The sequence below is a fragment of the Astatotilapia calliptera genome, chromosome 11 (genome assembly GCF_900246225.1).
Source record: "Astatotilapia calliptera chromosome 11, fAstCal1.2, whole genome shotgun sequence".
Taxonomy (NCBI): Eukaryota; Metazoa; Chordata; class Actinopteri; order Cichliformes; family Cichlidae; genus Astatotilapia; species Astatotilapia calliptera.
This window is the reverse complement of record NC_039312.1, coordinates 34,880,342-34,898,003: the sequence shown is the minus strand read 5'-3', so window position 1 is coordinate 34,898,003 and position 17,662 is coordinate 34,880,342. Positions and strand designations below refer to the sequence as shown.

The 17,662-nt window shown below is 44.6% G+C and overlaps 1 protein-coding gene across 1 annotated transcript; it reads right to left on the bottom strand.

Moving 5' to 3' along the window:
* On the bottom strand, positions 1-16,641 carry plin6 (perilipin 6). Its single transcript, XM_026184129.1, has 8 exons — positions 16,609-16,641; positions 14,267-14,306; positions 13,730-13,928; positions 13,557-13,639; positions 12,661-12,898; positions 9,310-9,491; positions 1,594-1,860; positions 1-1,510 (listed from the first exon to the last, which is right to left on the bottom strand). The coding sequence occupies exons 1-8, from the start codon at positions 16,611-16,613 to the stop codon at positions 1,100-1,102; spliced, it is 1,425 nt and encodes a 474-aa protein (XP_026039914.1). The 5' UTR covers positions 16,614-16,641; the 3' UTR covers positions 1-1,099.
* Positions 16,642-17,662: the final 1,021 nt, after the last annotated feature.

Below are 17,662 nucleotides of genomic sequence, written 5' to 3'. Positions count from 1 at the left end.
TCACTGTTCAGTCCTCTGAGGTTTGACGAAGCTTTTATTTGAACTTGTGGCTCAGTCAGAAACACTTTCAGATCATCGTTTACATAAGTGGTTTCATACAGACAAGAGTGACAACCATAAAACCAATGATAACTTCTAAATTATCAAAACTATATTAATTAAAAGAGATTAAATGAGTTTCAGCAAATTTCTGTCCAAATAAAACGGGTCACTTCCTGACAGGTTTGAACGTGAAATATTTCAAAGTGCTTGATATTTTGGACAATTACAACCACCGCTGATCACTTTGACTAGATTCTGCTGCATCTGTCTTTTTTACATAATAAAGTTCAGAACTTGGCGAACATTCGTCTACCCAACAAGTCTTGGTATCAAACCCATCCACACATCTCCAACCAACAACACAGAGCCTTCATCACTACTTTGCATCAGTGCTTGATTATCAGGAGCAAAACACAAAATAACATCATAACCAAGCTACACGTTGACCAAAAAAACAAAACAGCTTTCAGTCACATCTCATCAACTCTGTGACTGGAAAAAGGTTATGAAATGTGGCTAAAGGCTTCTTGCTTCTTCTACAAAGCAAAGCAGATTATGAACAGCATACATTTAACATATTTGAAAGAATTGTGAAATAAATATAGAACATTTTCTGCTAAATGTGAAACAGATCTGGGATTATTTGGGACTTTGTGGCTCGACATTAAACCCAATTAAACCTAATGACAGAGTTTTCTCTGGAATTACATTGATGCAGGCTGATACTCTAGATTCATGTGACCGTGTTTTTTGGGAGGCGTCCCATACGAATCGGTCTTGGGCCCTTTTTTATTTCTTCTGTCTTAAAAACCTCCTTTAGGAAACCTCTTGTAGGTTTTGCATGTTGCCGCCTGTCCACAGCGAGAACGGCGTCAGCGATCAAATGATAATTTGGTGACAGCTTTGCGGCTGAACACGAACGCACAAACCAGCAGCAGCTGAGGCAGGTTCGTCTGATCATCCAGGACTGAGGTGGCCGGCTGTAATCGCTCGGGGGTCGGGGTCAAAGGCCGCGGTCGGTGGGGGATAAGGGTGGGGTCAAACCTCAGCATGGTGTTTAGGAGTCGGTTGTTTCTGTAGCGTTGGCAGCATTTTCGGAGGAGTTGGGGGTCAGGTACTCGAAGGCCTTCTGGCTCTGGGAGACGAACTGTTTGAGCGGGGCGAGGAGCAGCTCGGCGGCAGATGGCCGTCGAAGGGCGGCGCCTTCGGAAGGGAGGGGCGTGCCCTCCACCTCTGCGGCTTGGGGCTCCTTTAGACTCGAGCGACGACAGCCATTAGTTGGGTCGGGGCTCACAGGACCCCCGGAACCTCGTGCAGCGCGGGAGTACAGGCTCCGGCGGCGGCGAGGACGGCCGTCCATGGCCTTCAGGAAGAGGCTGTTACTGGAGCCACGACGAGACGAGTTGTCGGATACAAGCTCCTCTTGGTTCAAGAATTCCTCCACCTCCTGAGGAGATGGCTTCTGCAGCTGAAAACAAATGGGGAGTGGAGTTGGAAATCCCGACATGTCTCAGGTGTGTTACAGGTGTGTTGCAGGTGCTTTCTACTCACCATGTCGTAAAGTGGTGTGGTGTTGAACACGAACTGAAGGATGATCTTGGCCACTTCCCTCAGCTCTTGAAGCAGCTCCTGGATTTGGAGGGGTACTGCTCGGACCAGACGAACCACACGCAGCTCTGCCAACATGGTCGCCCGAACTCTGACCGCATTCAGAGAGGCCTCTCTGAGGGCCTCTGCTTGGTACACCAGCGCCACCAGGAGGCCATGCAGGAATTGCAGCAGGTCACCGGACAACTTGAGGACCCGAAGCAGACCAACCTGCAGGGAACAGGTGCTGTTGTTAGAACATCCATGAATCTTGTGTCTCTTCAGCAGTAAACTTACTAAAATGGTGAATGAACTCGGAAGAATTCGACTTTTTCACTCCTCTAGCTGCTTTGTTCTTCAGCTTCTGTCTTTTCACCTCCTTTAACTTTTCTGTCACATAAACCAGAATTCCTTACAGCTGTTTTACAGTAAACACATACATGTATCTGTTAGTAGCCTAAACATGACCCATCATGGACAGGTGCAATGGACCTATGCATGGCTAACACATTCAACAATTCTGAGACCAGGAGGAGACACAAACCCAACCTCATGGGGTCATAAGCTACTCCCAGTCCCAGTTCCAAGCCTGGATCAATGAGAAGGTGGATCAAACATGCAACACCATCTGGGAACAGATCACAGTACCCGAGGATCTCCAGGATTTAGTTTTTGGTGTTATTATGAAGAAAGTTCGCAAACAGCTTGATTGAGTTCCTTTACCCCGGTGATGAATTCTGATCTGTGTAGTGAAATACTGTGTTACTGTTCAGTGGGGCCTCTCTGCACTTTCCTTAAATCTGTAATAAGTGAGTGCCATACACGAACTGGGACACTCGTGTCTTTTCGTTGGCATAAACTCTCCGTAAACCTCTCAGAGTTTACGGAGACAGCAAATTTTCTGGGACACAACGGGGGAGAAAAATTGGACCGGTACCAGCTGGAAGCAGAGCGACACGTGAGGACACAGAAAGCAACGCGTGAGGAGGGATTGCTCAGGAACAAAGACGGCAGGAACAGCAGGAATGAGATGAGGGCCCGTCTGTCACACGTCCCCAAATGTAATCAGTGATGCATTTATTTTGTGGAGGAAAAGCACTGAATTAACTACACTCACATGTGAAAGGACTCCAGTTTGTACTGGTATTTAGAAGAACCATGCCTCCAGCTGAATACTTCTTTTGAAGACTATAAACTAATAAAAAATATCTTGTTTCAGGATCACAGTGACACGTAATCTGGTCCATAAGCAACAGCTTCAAACCTGGAATTTGGGCTCTTAGATGATAAAAACATCCATTCATTTATTTCGCCTGCCTGTAAACTCGTGGCAACACTGCATTATGTGGATGAAAGTTCAGTAATAAGAGGAATTATGTTTGTTTGCCTCACTCCAGAAAGGCTCACAGCAACAATCTGCATCACTTACTTAAAAGGAAAAGGATCAAAGTGTAATTATACATCAGGACACTGATTGTTTCCTGTCCGACGTTCACTCCACACTGTCTAGATTTTCCCCTACCTGCAGTAGCCGCACACACAGACAACCTTCCATCCCATCATCCTTTATGTGAAACATCATTTCCTTTCTCATTTTTCTTACTTCCCTCGCCACCTTCTCTTTTATACTTGCTGCTTTCCTTCTGCGCTCCCTTTTCCTCTTCCTTGCCTCGTCTGCATTTACTTCATCTCTGCAGGTTAAACACTCAGGGCTCACCGAGAGACAAAACTCTGTCTAATTTAGATTTGGGCCAATGTAATTGCATATAACATACATACAACACAAACTGCAGATAAGTTTGGATGCTGTGTAAAATGTAAACAAAGTATGAATGCAATAATTTGCACATCTCATAAACTCATATTCGAACTGAGATATTTTACTATTTCATGAAAAGTATTCGCAGCAAAAAAGTTGGGAGAAAAGCAAGTGGTGCTAAAAATAAACAGCAGGAGGAACATTTTGGAATTTATGCTTCCAGTCTTTGGTCCTGTTTATTGGAGTGACAGCTGACTGAGCATCAGCCGACCAATCAGAGACAAGCCAGGATGCGTAACGAGATATTTACGCAGAGATTGTTGTTTTTCTCTCCGAATACAAAATGTTCTCAGGTCTGTCCTGGGAAATTTGGGGTTCGGGTATTTGGGTCAAACTGAGACAGCGGGCCGTGACCTTCTGTGCTGCTGACAAACAGCCACTTGAACACGTGAGCGCACAGCGACAGGCTAATGAGGCGGCTGATTGCTGCTGACACAACAACATGTTGACCAGCTCACCTGCAGAGACACGTCCTCATTAGTCTGAATGAAACAGGACGGCTGCGCCCACAGCCGAGCCTCAGAAATGTGACCAGCCTGTGCTTATAAGTCACACTGTGGAGGAGATGACAGGCTTTTGCAGGGTCACTGCGACGTGCCTTTCACAGCACGGCCAGATACCAGCAAGAAGAAACAAACTGCTCACTGGTGAAGTAAAAACACCACAGAAGCCTTTCATGTTTCACAGGGGAAAGGATAGAGTTCAGTGTTTCCTCACACCAAAGATGCTTTTGATAAAAGACTCATTAAAACTCAAAGAGCTGAAACATTTTAGGGCATCCAACTCGTTTTATCGCTCCTCACTACTTCTACTGCATGCGGTGAATCACGATGCTTCAGTTCAGAAGGCTGCACCAAAACTGTGAAGGTCTTTGCTTTCCCGTGGTGCTGCACGCAGTAATGGTGCTATCAAAGCAGCAACACGTGGAGCTTCAGCAGCAGGTCTAATTCAATCAGTTTGATTTTATAAAACCAAATCACAACAACAGACGCCTCAAGGCGTTTTATACGGTGAGATAGAGACCTACAATAACACTGGGCGCAGTCAGTGTTTGGCTCAGTGATCAGGACGACGTAATGCACAAACACAATCTAGACAAACATTGTCACGTTTCTGCCTTTCATTCAAATAACTTCACAATCCTCTGTGTGCATCTTTACACACACACACACGTCGGGTATTCATATCATTTTGGTCCCCACAAAGATTCAATTTATTTTTATTTATACAGCGCCAAATTACAACAAAAGTCACCTCAGGGTGCTTTATAATGTCAGGTAGATCCTACAATACTACATACAGAGACAAACCCAACAATCATATGACGCCCTATAAGCAGCACTTTGGCGACAGTGGGAAGGAAAAACTCCCTTTTAACAGGAAGAAACCTCCGGCAGAACCAGGCTCAGGGAGGGGCGGGGCCATCTGCTGTGATTGGTTGGGGTGAGAGAAGGAAGACGGGATAAAGACATGCTGTGGAAGAGAGACAGAGGTTAATAACAGACATGATTCAGTGCAGAGAGGTCTGTTAATACATAGTGAGTGAAGAAGAAAAACTCAATGCATCATGGGAATCCCCGGCAGCCTACATCTTTTGCAGCATAACTAAGGGAGGATTCAGGGTCACCTGGTCCAGCCCTAACTATATGCTTTAGCAAAAAGGAAAGTTTGAAGCCTAATCTTGAAGATATGAATATCAAGATGTGTTTTGAGTGCGAATTATCATTTGCATTAAAGATAAAATTGCATTAATGGTTTAGGAATGATCTAAACTCCTGAGTTTAAAGGTACTTAAACAATTGACTGACAGGCAGTTGAAGTGAAGGTGGCCGTTATTACCATGAAAAACCAAAATTAAACCAAAATAAGAACAGCAAAAATCCACAATCTGCTTAAAAAGTCTCAAAAAGAAGGAATCCACCAACGGGATCAGCAACACTGAAAGGTCTGAAACACACAGGAGACAAATCGTGGTGCAGACGTCTGTCCTTGTTTAAGAAAACCTCCGCACAACATGGGAGCGAGTGAAGAACGCGATGATGAGGTCTGAATCGGGACATGAGTGGAAATACAGAGTTTACGATAGACTGCACTCCACTGAAGAACAAGAAGGACAGACCCGACTTAGGAAAACTTGGATTAGCCAGAAAAAAAGCCGGCACAGAAACCAAGATGAAGTTGGAGCTGAATGATGGGAAAAGCAGAAGCAGAGAAAGAGCTCGTGAGCTGAAGCAGACACCAGCAGGGTGATGGCGTGGGCATGAATGGCAGCAGGTGAAAGCGCCTCACAGTTTAGACTGACTAGTATTAAAGTAGTTAAACCAGTCCTTAAAATTAAAGTTAGTCTGTCCAGTTATTGTACATAAAAATGAATGAAAGTCCAGAACAATTCATGACAAATTTTAAACTCCTTGAAGTGACGCTGACAGTCTGCACTTGTGATTTAAACTGTCCTGTAGAGGCAACGCTACAAAAACTGCTTCTGTACAAACACTGAGTGTAGTGTAATGAGTGTTTCTCAGTGTAGCGTAAAGTAACAGGTTGCATCTGTGAAATACAGTTAAAATCACCCACAGATAAACTTCTCATTGTGCACTTTGAGGGCAGAGGCTGAATATCATGATGTAGATCTGTGTCGCTCTGCATGTCGCTGATGATGTTTTAAACAAGCTGAGGCCGTGAGTCTGAGCAGACCACACTCGGCCGTTATCGCCCCATCAGCTCAGACGCTCCACGCGGCACGTAGGCAGCGAGCTCCGCTTAGATTACAGCCGTCTGCTGAGGAAGCACATCCATTTATCTTTAATGGAGCTCATTTTCCCGAAGGCAGGAGACTCCCATCTGTGTGCCATCAATCCATCCCTCGCTATTCAGAGAACACTTGTGTTTTCTTTAACAGCAGGACATCTAAACTGACGCTGATATTTATTTTCTGTTCTCATCCACACCCTAAAAAACATTTACACGTGAGGCCCGGAGGCCAAAGTCAAAGTGACCTCGGAGATGTCTTTATGAGCCGTTTCCTGTTGTCATTACAGCGCCGTGAATACAGGTGTGCCTGCAACACCTGCACCGAGCAGGCTGGAGCTTCCTCCCATTGCTTTCATTCATGTTTTAGTGTCGAGTCACGTTTTCTCTCTTTGGATTCTTCTCGTTTAAAATTCTTCTCAATTTATCTGCTCACATAACAACGCTAATCTGTACTCGATCAAACTGAGTCTGATGTGTGTGTGTGTGTGTGTGTGCGTGTGTGTCCAGTCATGTAGCTGCCGCCAACACACACACACACACATACACACACACACACACACACACACTTTGGCGCTCCCAGGTGTAATGAGCACACATGTAGGTGTCTGAGAAACATCCTGCCGCTCTTATCCTGTCTGACGTTTCATATTTCAGTTTGTAGGGCTGTTGTTCAGGTTTCTATGTTCTCAGTTTTAGGACTTTCTGGACAAACTGGCCAAAATGTTCCAAGATTCTTAAGTTGGAACATTTCTGACTTGTCAGGCGTGCATGAGGTGTTTTTTTAATGTCTTACGTCCCATTTTAAGTGCAGTTTCATCCCACAGCTTCTGGGATGGTTTCATTGGTTTGCACAGTCACTTCTGAATCATGTTTCTTCAGGTTTATTGGATATTTTATGTTGAATTGGATAAAAAGAAAAGAAAGACACTTTGAACAGGTTGGACTTTTGTATCGGAAACTTCGCGTGTCGACCTCTGAACCCTCAGACAGACCTGTGTGTTGGGCTAATTTGCTTTCATTTTTTAACAACTGGTCCTCACAGAGCTAGATAAACGAGACCACTCGTCTTACAGCAGCTGCTTCACGTCTCCTCGTTTGTTTGTTCTGGACGGCAGAAGATTTCTATCATGGTGAAAATGACAGAAACGTTTGTTTTAGGGAAGAGCTTGCTGCCGCCGCCTCTCAGCGATAAACGCTGGTCCCAGCCTGAGAGTCATAAAAGCTGCTGGGAGGAGAAACGTGGGGGTTTTAGGATAAACTGAGGAGGACGAGTCAAAGGTGAACGCTACTAAAAATAACACAGAAAACTAAAAGCTTTAACCTCCTAGGACCTGGCCTCCACATATGTTGACATCACATTTTGGGTTATTTAGACCAAAATACTCAATTTTGCTCTACAAGGGCCTGATATCCACTTACGAGGACATTATATGCTACTCTTCTATCAAAATTTAAAATGAATATCCTCATATGTGGCTCTTATTTTTGTTAGAAACAAAAATTAGGCAAAAAAAAAATCTGCTAATTTTTTGTTTTTACATTCATCAGGACCCAATCAGCCCAAATATCAAAGAGAAATTAAAAATGCTGCTGTGGAAGAGTTCGGGTCTTAGGAGGCTAAATAACTGAAACTAACATTAACAACAAAACGAGAACACACTGGACTCAAATTATCTCAGGACACAGAAACGTGCAGTTTAGTTTGGCCCAGGTGGACATATTTCCTCATGTGCTCGTCATAATTATGAGGACTTTTGTTTGTATTTTTAAAGTGTGACTGTCACAGTCAGTTCCTCACATTCAAACATAAAGACAGGTTTAAAGTAAAAACCTGGAAAGTGTGATTGACAGATACTTATCATCATCATCATCATTAGAAAAGGTTTAAATGTTTTAATTCCTCTGGTGACATCAGCCCCAGGGTCCTGAAGTCCTGTTTTTTGACCTTGTGATGTGTTTTTTCATCATCGCCTTCGTGGTGTTTTAAATCGATGGGACCATCAAACTTCGAGGTTGTTGGCTGTTGTTGTTGTTCGATAATCCTCCTTTGTGAGTCTTAAAATACGCAATGTTTACAAAACTGTCTAAAACGTTTATTCAGTATCATGTGAAACACGCGGCCGAGCCCAGAGAAGCTAGGAGATCATAGATATCGCCCCCTGCTGGTCATAAGTCAGAAGACAGGACCTGGAAGCTACGTCCAAGTTGTTATACTTTTATCCCAACTCTTGAGGCGATCGTGGCTCAAGAGTTGGGAGTTCGTCTTGTAATCGGAAGGTTGCCGGTTCGAGCCCCGGCTTGGACAGTCTCGGTCGTTGTGTCCTTGGGCAAGACACTTCACCCGTTGCCTACTGGTGGTGGTCAGAGGGCCCGGTGGCGCCAGTGTCCGGCAGCCTTGCCTCTGTCAGTGCGCCCCAGGGTGGCTGTGGCTACAATGTAGCTTCATCACCAGTGTGTGAATGTGTGGATGACCGGATGTGTAAAGCGCTTTGGGGTTCTTAGGGACTAGTAAAGCGCTATACAAATACAGGCCATTTATCATTTATCTGCAGCCCAAACTCAGCTGGGGGATTGATTTTATCAATCAAATTACTGGATATGATTCAGATTACATGGAATGAATCCTGCACTATAAGGTCCAGATGTGCCCCAGCTGGGCAGTGTAGTAGTGTGCCCATAGAAGCCCCTTTCTGAGGCCCCAAAGGACAAAGTTGCGGTGAGCACAGCCACTCAGGTCAGTGTGGGATAAGTGTGGGTTTTTTCTGCCCACACAGGCCCACAGTTCACCCACAGCTACCAAAAGTGGGTCCACGCGAGGATGTCTGCTGGGTATGTGAAAGAATTTCTAAGAACTCACGCTCTCTGGACTTGCCATTTCGTTGGGGGAACTGTTGAGATCCTCCAACATGTTTAGATGTAGTTTAGTTTAGATTTGGTTCCTCTTTTAGGTTTATGTGGATTAGATCCCAGGTCTTCCGGACCTTAAAATGAATCTGATTTCTTCTCTCACTGGCATTCAGGTCGCCTAAACAAACCCCACAACTCTGTCGTGTTTCCTTTCACGTTAAACATCACACACCGAGTTCTGCGGGAGTTTGGTTTGCTCTCACCTTGTCGGCAGCGTCTCCCATCGCCCTGACGGCTCTCTGCAGCTGCTCTCTGATCTTCATCAGGCGGTGATAAAGCTGCAGGCTGAGAGTCAGCAGGAGGCTGCGGACCCTCGTCCACATACTGGGCTCATCGCCATCGTCTTCACTCTCGTACTGCTGCACCCTCAGCTCCCATTCCTGACCTGATGGATGGCAGAGACGTTCAGAGGCAGAAGGCTTTGCATTCATAAAGATAGGTTACAGCAAGCAGCCATCAAAAGTAACGTTTGTAGAACTCGTGCTGAACTGGAGTCTGGGCAGGACGTGCATTTCACATGACATTAAAGCATGTTCAGAAACTTCATGTCTGGTCTCATTTCCTGGTGTGGCCCTTGCATTTGACGCCCCTGACCTACAATAAGAAGATTTTAAAAACACTTTCGGTGACACAGCTCAAATGTCCTCGCTGTTTTAAAATTCCAACCAGGCCTCACATAGATATAAAGACAAACGGTGAACACACTCAGTCTAGAAATTTCCTCAGAGTGTCACATGAAGTGAGGTTTTGATCCTGTCACCTTCAGTGTTATTGGCGTCAACATGTGACACTGAGGACTCTGCTCTCTGATTGGTTCGTTGGCTATTATCAGCATAAAGAGCTGAAGTCGCCAGCAGCAGTTTGGGGAGTCAGCAGAGCTTCGGCTCCCTCTGCTGGTTGAATTCTGCAGAAAAATATCCCACACGCAGACACAGGCTGTATCCCAATTCAGGGTCTGCAGCCTTAAAGTATGCAGCCTCAACGATCCTCAAGGGCCGCGTACTCAAAGACCGCTAAGGCCGGAAGTGCAAGGCTTGTGTATTGGGACGGTCTAGCCTCCGTTGCGCTGCCCAGGTTGCCTAGCAACCATGATACTAACAGCTGGAAACGTGTCATACAGCTTTGTTTGACAGAAATGAAGGAGAAAATCTTTTGTTCATTTGTTTCTTTCTACATGAGCTTTGATCATTCTCTGTAAGATTAAGCTCAGCTATTGAACGGCGTATATTTTAAAGTAAAGGCTTTAAAACCAAGTTAGTGCAAACGTCACTAATGTCACATAACTTCGCCGACATTCAATTCAATTCAATTTTATTTATATAGCGCCAAATCACAACAAAAGTCGCCTCAAGGCGCTTCATAGATACAGAGAAAAACCCAACAATCATATGACCCCCTTTGAGCAGCACTTTGGCGACAGTGGGAAGGAAAAACTCCCTTTTAACAGGAAGAAACCTCCGGCAGAACCAGGCTCAGGGAGGGGCGGGGCCATCTGCTGTGACCGGTTGGCGTGAGAGAAGGAAGACAGGATAAAGACATGCTGTGGAAGAGAGACAGAGGTTATTAACAGATATGATTCAATGCAGAGAGGTCTGTTAACACATAGTGAGTGAGAAAGGTGACTGGAAAGGAAAAACTCAATGCATCATGGGAATCCCCGGCAGCCTACGTCTATTGCAGCATAACTAAGGGAGGATTCAGGGTCACCTGGTCCAGCCCTAACTATATGCTTTAGCAAAAAGGAAAGTTTGAAGCCTAATCTTGAAAGTAGAGATAGTGTCTGTCTCCTGAATCCAAACTGGAAGCTGGTTCCACAGAAGAGGGGCCTGAAAACTGAAGGCTCTGCCTCCCATTCTACTTTTAAATACTCTAGGAACAACAAGTAGGCCTGCAGAGCGAGAGCGAAGTGCTCTAATAGGGTGATATGGTACTACAAGGTCATTAAGATAAGATGGGGCCTGATTATTTAAGACCTTGTATGTGAGGAGCAGGATTTTGAATTCAATTCTGGATTTAACAGGAAGCCAAAACAGGAGCAATCTGCTCTCTTTCTAGTCCCTGTCAGGACTCTTGCTGCAGTATTTTGGATCAGCTGAAGGCTTTTCAGGGAGTTTTTAGGACATCCTGATAATAATGAATTACAGTCGTCCAGCCTGGAAGTAATAAATGCATGAACTAGTTTTTCAGCGTCACTCTGAGACAGGATATTTCTAACTTTAGAGATGTTGCACAAATGGAAGAACGCAGTCTTACATATTTGTTTAATATGTGCGTTGAAGGACATGTCCTGGTCAAAAATGACTCCAAGGTTCCTCACAGCGTTACTGGAGGCCAAGGTAATGCCATCCAGAGTAAGAATCTGGTTAGATACCATATTTCTAAGCTTTTCAGGGCCGAGTACAATAACCTCAGTTTGATCTGAATTAAGAAGCAGAAAGTTAGCGGCCATCCAGGTCTTTATGTCTTTAAGACATTCCTGCAGTTTAACTCATTGGTGTGTGTTATCTGGCTTCATGGACAGATAGAGCTGGGTGTCATCAGCATAGCAGTGTAAATGTATGCTATGTCTTCTAATGATGCTGCCTAAGGGAAGCATGTATAATGTAAACAGAATTGGTCCTAGCACTGAACCCTGTGGAACTCCATAATTAACCTCAGTGTGTGAAGAGGACTCTCCATTTACATGCACAAACTGGAGTCTATTAGATAGATATGATACAAACCACTGCAGTGCAGTACCTGTAATACCTACAGCATGTTCTAATCGTCTAATAGGATATTATGGTCGACAGTATCGAACGCTGCACTGAGGTCTAGCAGGACAAGCACAGAGATGAGTCCACTGTCAGAGGCCACAAGACATGTGGCCAACAGTAATGTTTTAATGTTCTTCGTTATTAAACATTTGCACATAAATAAGTGACATCATATTCAGTACTTACTTTTCACAGTTTACTCTTCGGCCGCTCCGCTTCTGCCGTCTGCGGCAGAATTCTCCACACCGACTGCCGCGCTATGAATTGTGGGGATATATGGGACCGCGAAGTCTACACTGCCACAGCCTTAAAATTCAGGGAAATGAAGGACGCATTTGAGGGCCGCACTTCGAGCAGCCTTTGAATTGGGACAGCCTTCGGCGCGCCGCTGTGACGTAATCGGCCTTGAAATGCGGCCTTTAAGGCTGCAGACCCTGAATTGGGATACAGCCACAGTGTCAAGTACTCCTATCTTTTGCAGACATCTAATCGACATAACGCTTTCCCAGCCCCTGACCTTAACCATGACCCTGACTCTAAAACCACATTTCGAGTCTCAAAAATGCCTTCAAACTTGTGGGGATTTTGCCCCACAAAGATATGTACTCACACTAAAACACACGTTTTCCACAGAAAAAAGTTGATTCTCGATAATCTCGTCTGAAATATGAGCTGCAGGGATGCATTTCTGTGTGATAACACGATAACTACAGGTGAGGCAACATTAGCTTAAATCTCTCAGACTTACAGAAAAATAGCTGTTTTGCCAAAGAGCACTACAACCCTCCTCATACTCACGCAGTGTGGGTGGGAGGGGCAGGTAGTAGGCGGTGGCGTCCTCCACGCGACTCAGCACGTCATCGAGTCCCGACATGGCGGCCTGGCCCACCTGAGTGTTCTGCAGCTGCTGCACAGCCACCCGGCCTACGTTGGCCAGACGCTCCAGCTGATCCAGAGCTGCGTCCAGGCCGTCCACCACCCACAGCTGCACGTCATCCAGGGTCAGGAAGAAGGCGTCCTTCAGGTGAGTCATAACCTGATCAGAGGCAGGCATTTACAGCGATTTAAAGTCCCTGTAACATCAGGCAGCAGCCTTCCCTGACATTGTAAATGGTTTTTAAGAGTCGTCTTTGCACATTAAGCCTTTAACAGGCTCAGAGACACTGCAAATGTTGGAGGAGATCAAACTGATACGATCCACCTGGGGGCAGCTGAAGCATGTGAGACACTTTACAATTATCTACAGTCCTGTTTGGGCCTGCCTAATGAATCTCTTTGAGCTCCAGGTTTGGTTTCCACCACCTCCTCAGAGCAGCTCTCTGTGTGTCGGCTGCTGAGCAGGAAGTGCCCAGAGGCTTTCTCCAGGTGATTTCTGCCCCCAGGTGTCCTGTTCTAGACAAACACCTGACACTACAACTGAATCCTTTGAGTGATGTCTGAAGGACTTTAAGCTGGATGGAAAAACTACATTTATTACTTAAATTTTACATAAAGGTGATGATTTTAAATGATCCGTGTATAGCCTTTTAAAACAATGCTGAGCCTTTCTTCCGTTGGATCCTGTTGTTTCGACAGCCTGGCTGCTCGCTCGTACTCTAGTGCAGAAATTTACCGTTACCTTAACTGGCAGCAGTGCAAAGAAAAGTTTGTGACATGACCACAACAGAAACATCACATCTGTAGCAGGTACTGACCTCGTCTGTTGACTGGTTCAGGATCGGATAGGTTTTCTCCAGGTGATCAAGACCAACGAGAGCAAAACTGTTGGCAGCATCGACTGTGGAGAACAAGACAAACACGATTCAGAGGCAGCGAAACTGTGATTAGGTGAGATGAAGCTAACGGTGCCAGCAGTGCTGTCACGTACTCTGTGGCTCCAAACTCTGCAGGAGGGGCGTGGCTCGTCTCATGGCCTCTTGGGAAAAGCTGCGAACTCCGACCTCGGCCATTCCTCCCATCAGACCCAGCAGACGGTTGCGAGCTTTGACCCCCGAGTACATCGAAGTCACCATCTGTAACGCTGAGCGAACCAGAGGCAGATGGGAAGCTCTCAGGACGGCATTGGTCTGAAACACGAGGAGGAAAACCGTTACACCTCATCAGGACTACAATGGGGTTTTTTAAAGCTGGAACTGGGAATACTGGAATATTTGGGCATTGGAGCTAAAGCTCCCTCAGGTTATGCAGCAGGACAATGATCCGAGCCCACCTCCACCTCACAAATACTTTTTCACATACTTATATATCGATACAAACACAGATCACGTTGTTCTTTTATTCCCATTCATTCTGTATTTCATCATTTGTTGCTCATGCTTCCACAGATCGAATCCCTTCCTCCTCTTCTGTGGAGGAGCTGGAGAAACGTTTGGGCAAAGCCTAAGTATGTTCGCTCTTAGCTCACCTCATGATCTGGATGAGATGACATTTCTCTTTCGCCAAATCTGAGAAAAAACAAACAGAGGTCACAGATCAGACTCGCCTCCACGACCTTCACATCAGCATGAGGCAGTCAGCTGCCAAGCCTCCACAAAGCTCACGACTGTTCGACCAAAGCCAGCATGAAAATCGTCTTTTCTTCGCACCATCCGCTCCAGCCGCCGAGCACACAGCGGCTCAGACGCAGCACAAAAGCCTTTCTTTAAAACGAGAGCGCAGAGAAACGGCGTGAAGACTTTACAGGGAGAAAATTATCTTGAGTTTGCATCATCTGAGTTTCAGCTTTACAAGTCGTCTCTGTGGAAAATGGAAAGCACCTTCAATAAGTCACCTAAAAACATCACGAGGAAAACTATTGCACCAAGATAAACGTTCTGTATTTCAGACACATAATCGGTATTTTGCAGTTTTCTGCATGAGGGAACTTTTTTTGACTTTTTCTTTATTTGTTTGTTGCTGTTTTTGATTTTCAGCAACGTCTATTTAAACTACTCAACATGGATGAAGTGGAAATAATCCCACAATTCAGACTGGGATCATTGGAAATCATCCATCCATATTCTGCCGAACTCTCTTCCAAGGAAACTCATTTGTATCCATGACCTCATCCTTTGGTCGCTACCCAGAGCTTGTGACCATCGGTGAGGGTGGGGATGTAGACTGAGCGGTAAATTGGCAGCTTCGCAACGTTAAAGTTAAGCAGTGACCACAGGTATTAGTTGGGTTACATGCATAGCTGGACTGGCTGGATGAATGAGTTGAAGGGAAGTTATGAACTGTTTCTGAGAGACAAATAACACCAGGATCCTTTTCTATGTAGCTGACAGCTGGTAACTGTGCAGGGGCGGGTCTAGCAAAGTGTTGCCAGGGGGGCAGGTAGGGCATTAACAGGGAGAGGGGGGCACAGAGATATACTTTCTTATTCTCATTTAAAATGTCTCACTTTTAATAAATAATTATCTGAATCTTACAACAAACATTTTCATCTGATGTAAAATGTATAGAAATCCATTATTGTACGTAGTAATTTTTTTAGGGTCCCATCATAATTTCTTCAGAAGGAGCAAAGGTAGTTACTGTTATCTGCAATAAACTTTGAATGAAGAAGTTTGTTGTCCTCCGCACCGCTCAGGTTACGCTGGGCAATAAGATTCTTACTTCACTACAAAGAAATAAGTAAAATAGAATAATTAAATTAAAGAAAATGAACAATACGCAGAAAATAAATAAATTAAAGGATTTACAGCGCACAGAAGTGTAGAGCGGGGTCACAACATAAACTTGCAACTTATGCAACGGTAAAACATTCAGAACGTACGAGTGTTATTACACAAAAATGTGTTACTGTACAGGCAAAGAAAAGCGGCTGAATATTCCAGTGTGCCAGCACACACACACACACACACACACACACACACACACACACACTCGGGTATTCATATCTTGTGGGGGCATCTAAGTGACGTAATGCTTTCCCCAAACATTACCTAATTGTAACTCTGACACTAAAACCACATTTTGAGTGTAAAAATGCCGTCCAGGATTCTGGTCCCCATTACGCTGTTGGTCCCCTCAAGTATAGTCAATTATTAGTTTTTGGTCCCCACAAAGATATGAATACATGCTCAAACACAATAAAATTTTTATTTCCAGATGATTTAAAAAATTGTCATTTTGTTAACATGAAACATTTTCTTTAACCATGCACTTACTTTTTCTCTAAACACTACTTGTGTAACCGTAAAGCAGGTTAATTTGCCAGGGAGCAAACCACCAACCATCTGACAGGTGGAAAGTAACCTAGTCAGTTTTGAAGATTAGCAAAGACCAACACTGAGCAGTGCTGGTTTTCTAACACTGGAATATTTCTAACATTTTGAGTTATTTTCCAGTGTTAGAAGATCAGCACTGCTCAGTGTTAGTCTTTGTTAATCTTCAAAACTGACTAGGTCACTATTAAACATATAACACTGTCAAAGGTGTAAATTTAACACTCAACAGTGTTGTATTGAACACTCAGAGGACTGGACCCATATAGACACTCTCCAGTGTTAATTTAACACTGGAGATTTTGCTGTGTATGAGAACAGAACAGGTAATAAATGGAGAATTCAAAGCCAACACATAAAAAACAGCATTTAAAGCTGCTGTTTCCCACAGATGAGAAAGGAAACTTCACACAGAGTCCTGAGCTGATCGTCCCAAACTCAGGAAGAGCTTCTGGTGCCTGCAAGCATCAGGTTTTACAAGGCGCCAGTAACAGAGTTTCTGTTTTAACTCTAACACAGACACACAGGAGAGTCTTACCCCATTAGAGGACTGTTGATGAAGCAGCTGAGCCGAGTCACGATGACAAAAATCATGAAGACACTCTGACTTTATAATCTGTAGATAAAGAGTGCTCCTGGGATTTGAGGTTAATAAACAGCGACCAGATTGGCTGGAGCGTGGTGTGATGTCACTGAGGTTTTAGACTTTAATGGGGAAATTCAATGATTGCACTGCTGTACATGTCTCTGACTAATCAATTACCTCTGAATCAAAAGGGTCATTCAGGGGGAAAGTACAGGAAACTGAGAGCCGAGGGAAACGCAACACAAAATATAAATACTGTAAATCCAGCTGATAGTCACAACGCTCCACCGGAAAATATCAGCAGAAATATCCAGAATAAAGGTAATAATAAGCTGACGAAACTATAAACCAACAACTGATCGAAGCCTTTCAAACAGACGTAAAGTTAAAGACATTAAACTCTTTCTGCAGCACCCTCTGGTCTATGTTTAGACTTCCTCTAAAACTAAGGCCTTTTTTAAAACATCTAAAATGCAAAATGTTAGTGGAGGACGGGCAGAGCGGCGTTTGCACAGCCACGTCTGCGTTCTGATGTACTGGAGCCACGAGCTGAACGCAGAGGAGAGAAGTATTGATCTGATCAGGCTAGTATCGATCCGATACTGTCCAGGTTAGCTGTGTTGCAGGCAGGATGAGGACTCAAACAAAAGCTTGAACAGTAAGAGGCCGCTTTATTGGCTGTGGCAAAAACTCTAAAATTACAAACAGGGAAAACACAAAACTTTCAAGTGGAACCGCAGAACTCAAAATGAACAATAAGGCGATAACACACAGCCCTGAGAGGCAACAACGGACAGAGGAAAACACAAGGCTGAAATACACAAGGAAGTAATGAGGGAACGAGACACAGGAGCGGGCTTACAGGTGGGGGTGTGGCCACTTTGAAACAGGAAGCTGTAACTGATCAGGCTTACAGGTGGGGGTGTGGCCACTTTGAAACAGGAAGCTGTAACTGATCAGGCTTACAGGTGGGGGTGTGGCCACTTTGAAACAGGAAGCTGTAACT

Excerpts from the sequence above, each read along its gene's own strand:
- plin6 (XM_026184129.1), bottom strand. Across the intron at positions 1,861-9,309 it reads TGGGAGACGCTGCCGACAAG|GTTGGTCTGCTTCGGGTCCT; the intron begins GTGAGAGCAAAC and ends TGTTCCCTGCAG. Across the intron at positions 1,511-1,593 it reads CCACACCACTTTACGACATG|CTGCAGAAGCCATCTCCTCA; the intron begins GTGAGTAGAAAG and ends ATTTGTTTTCAG.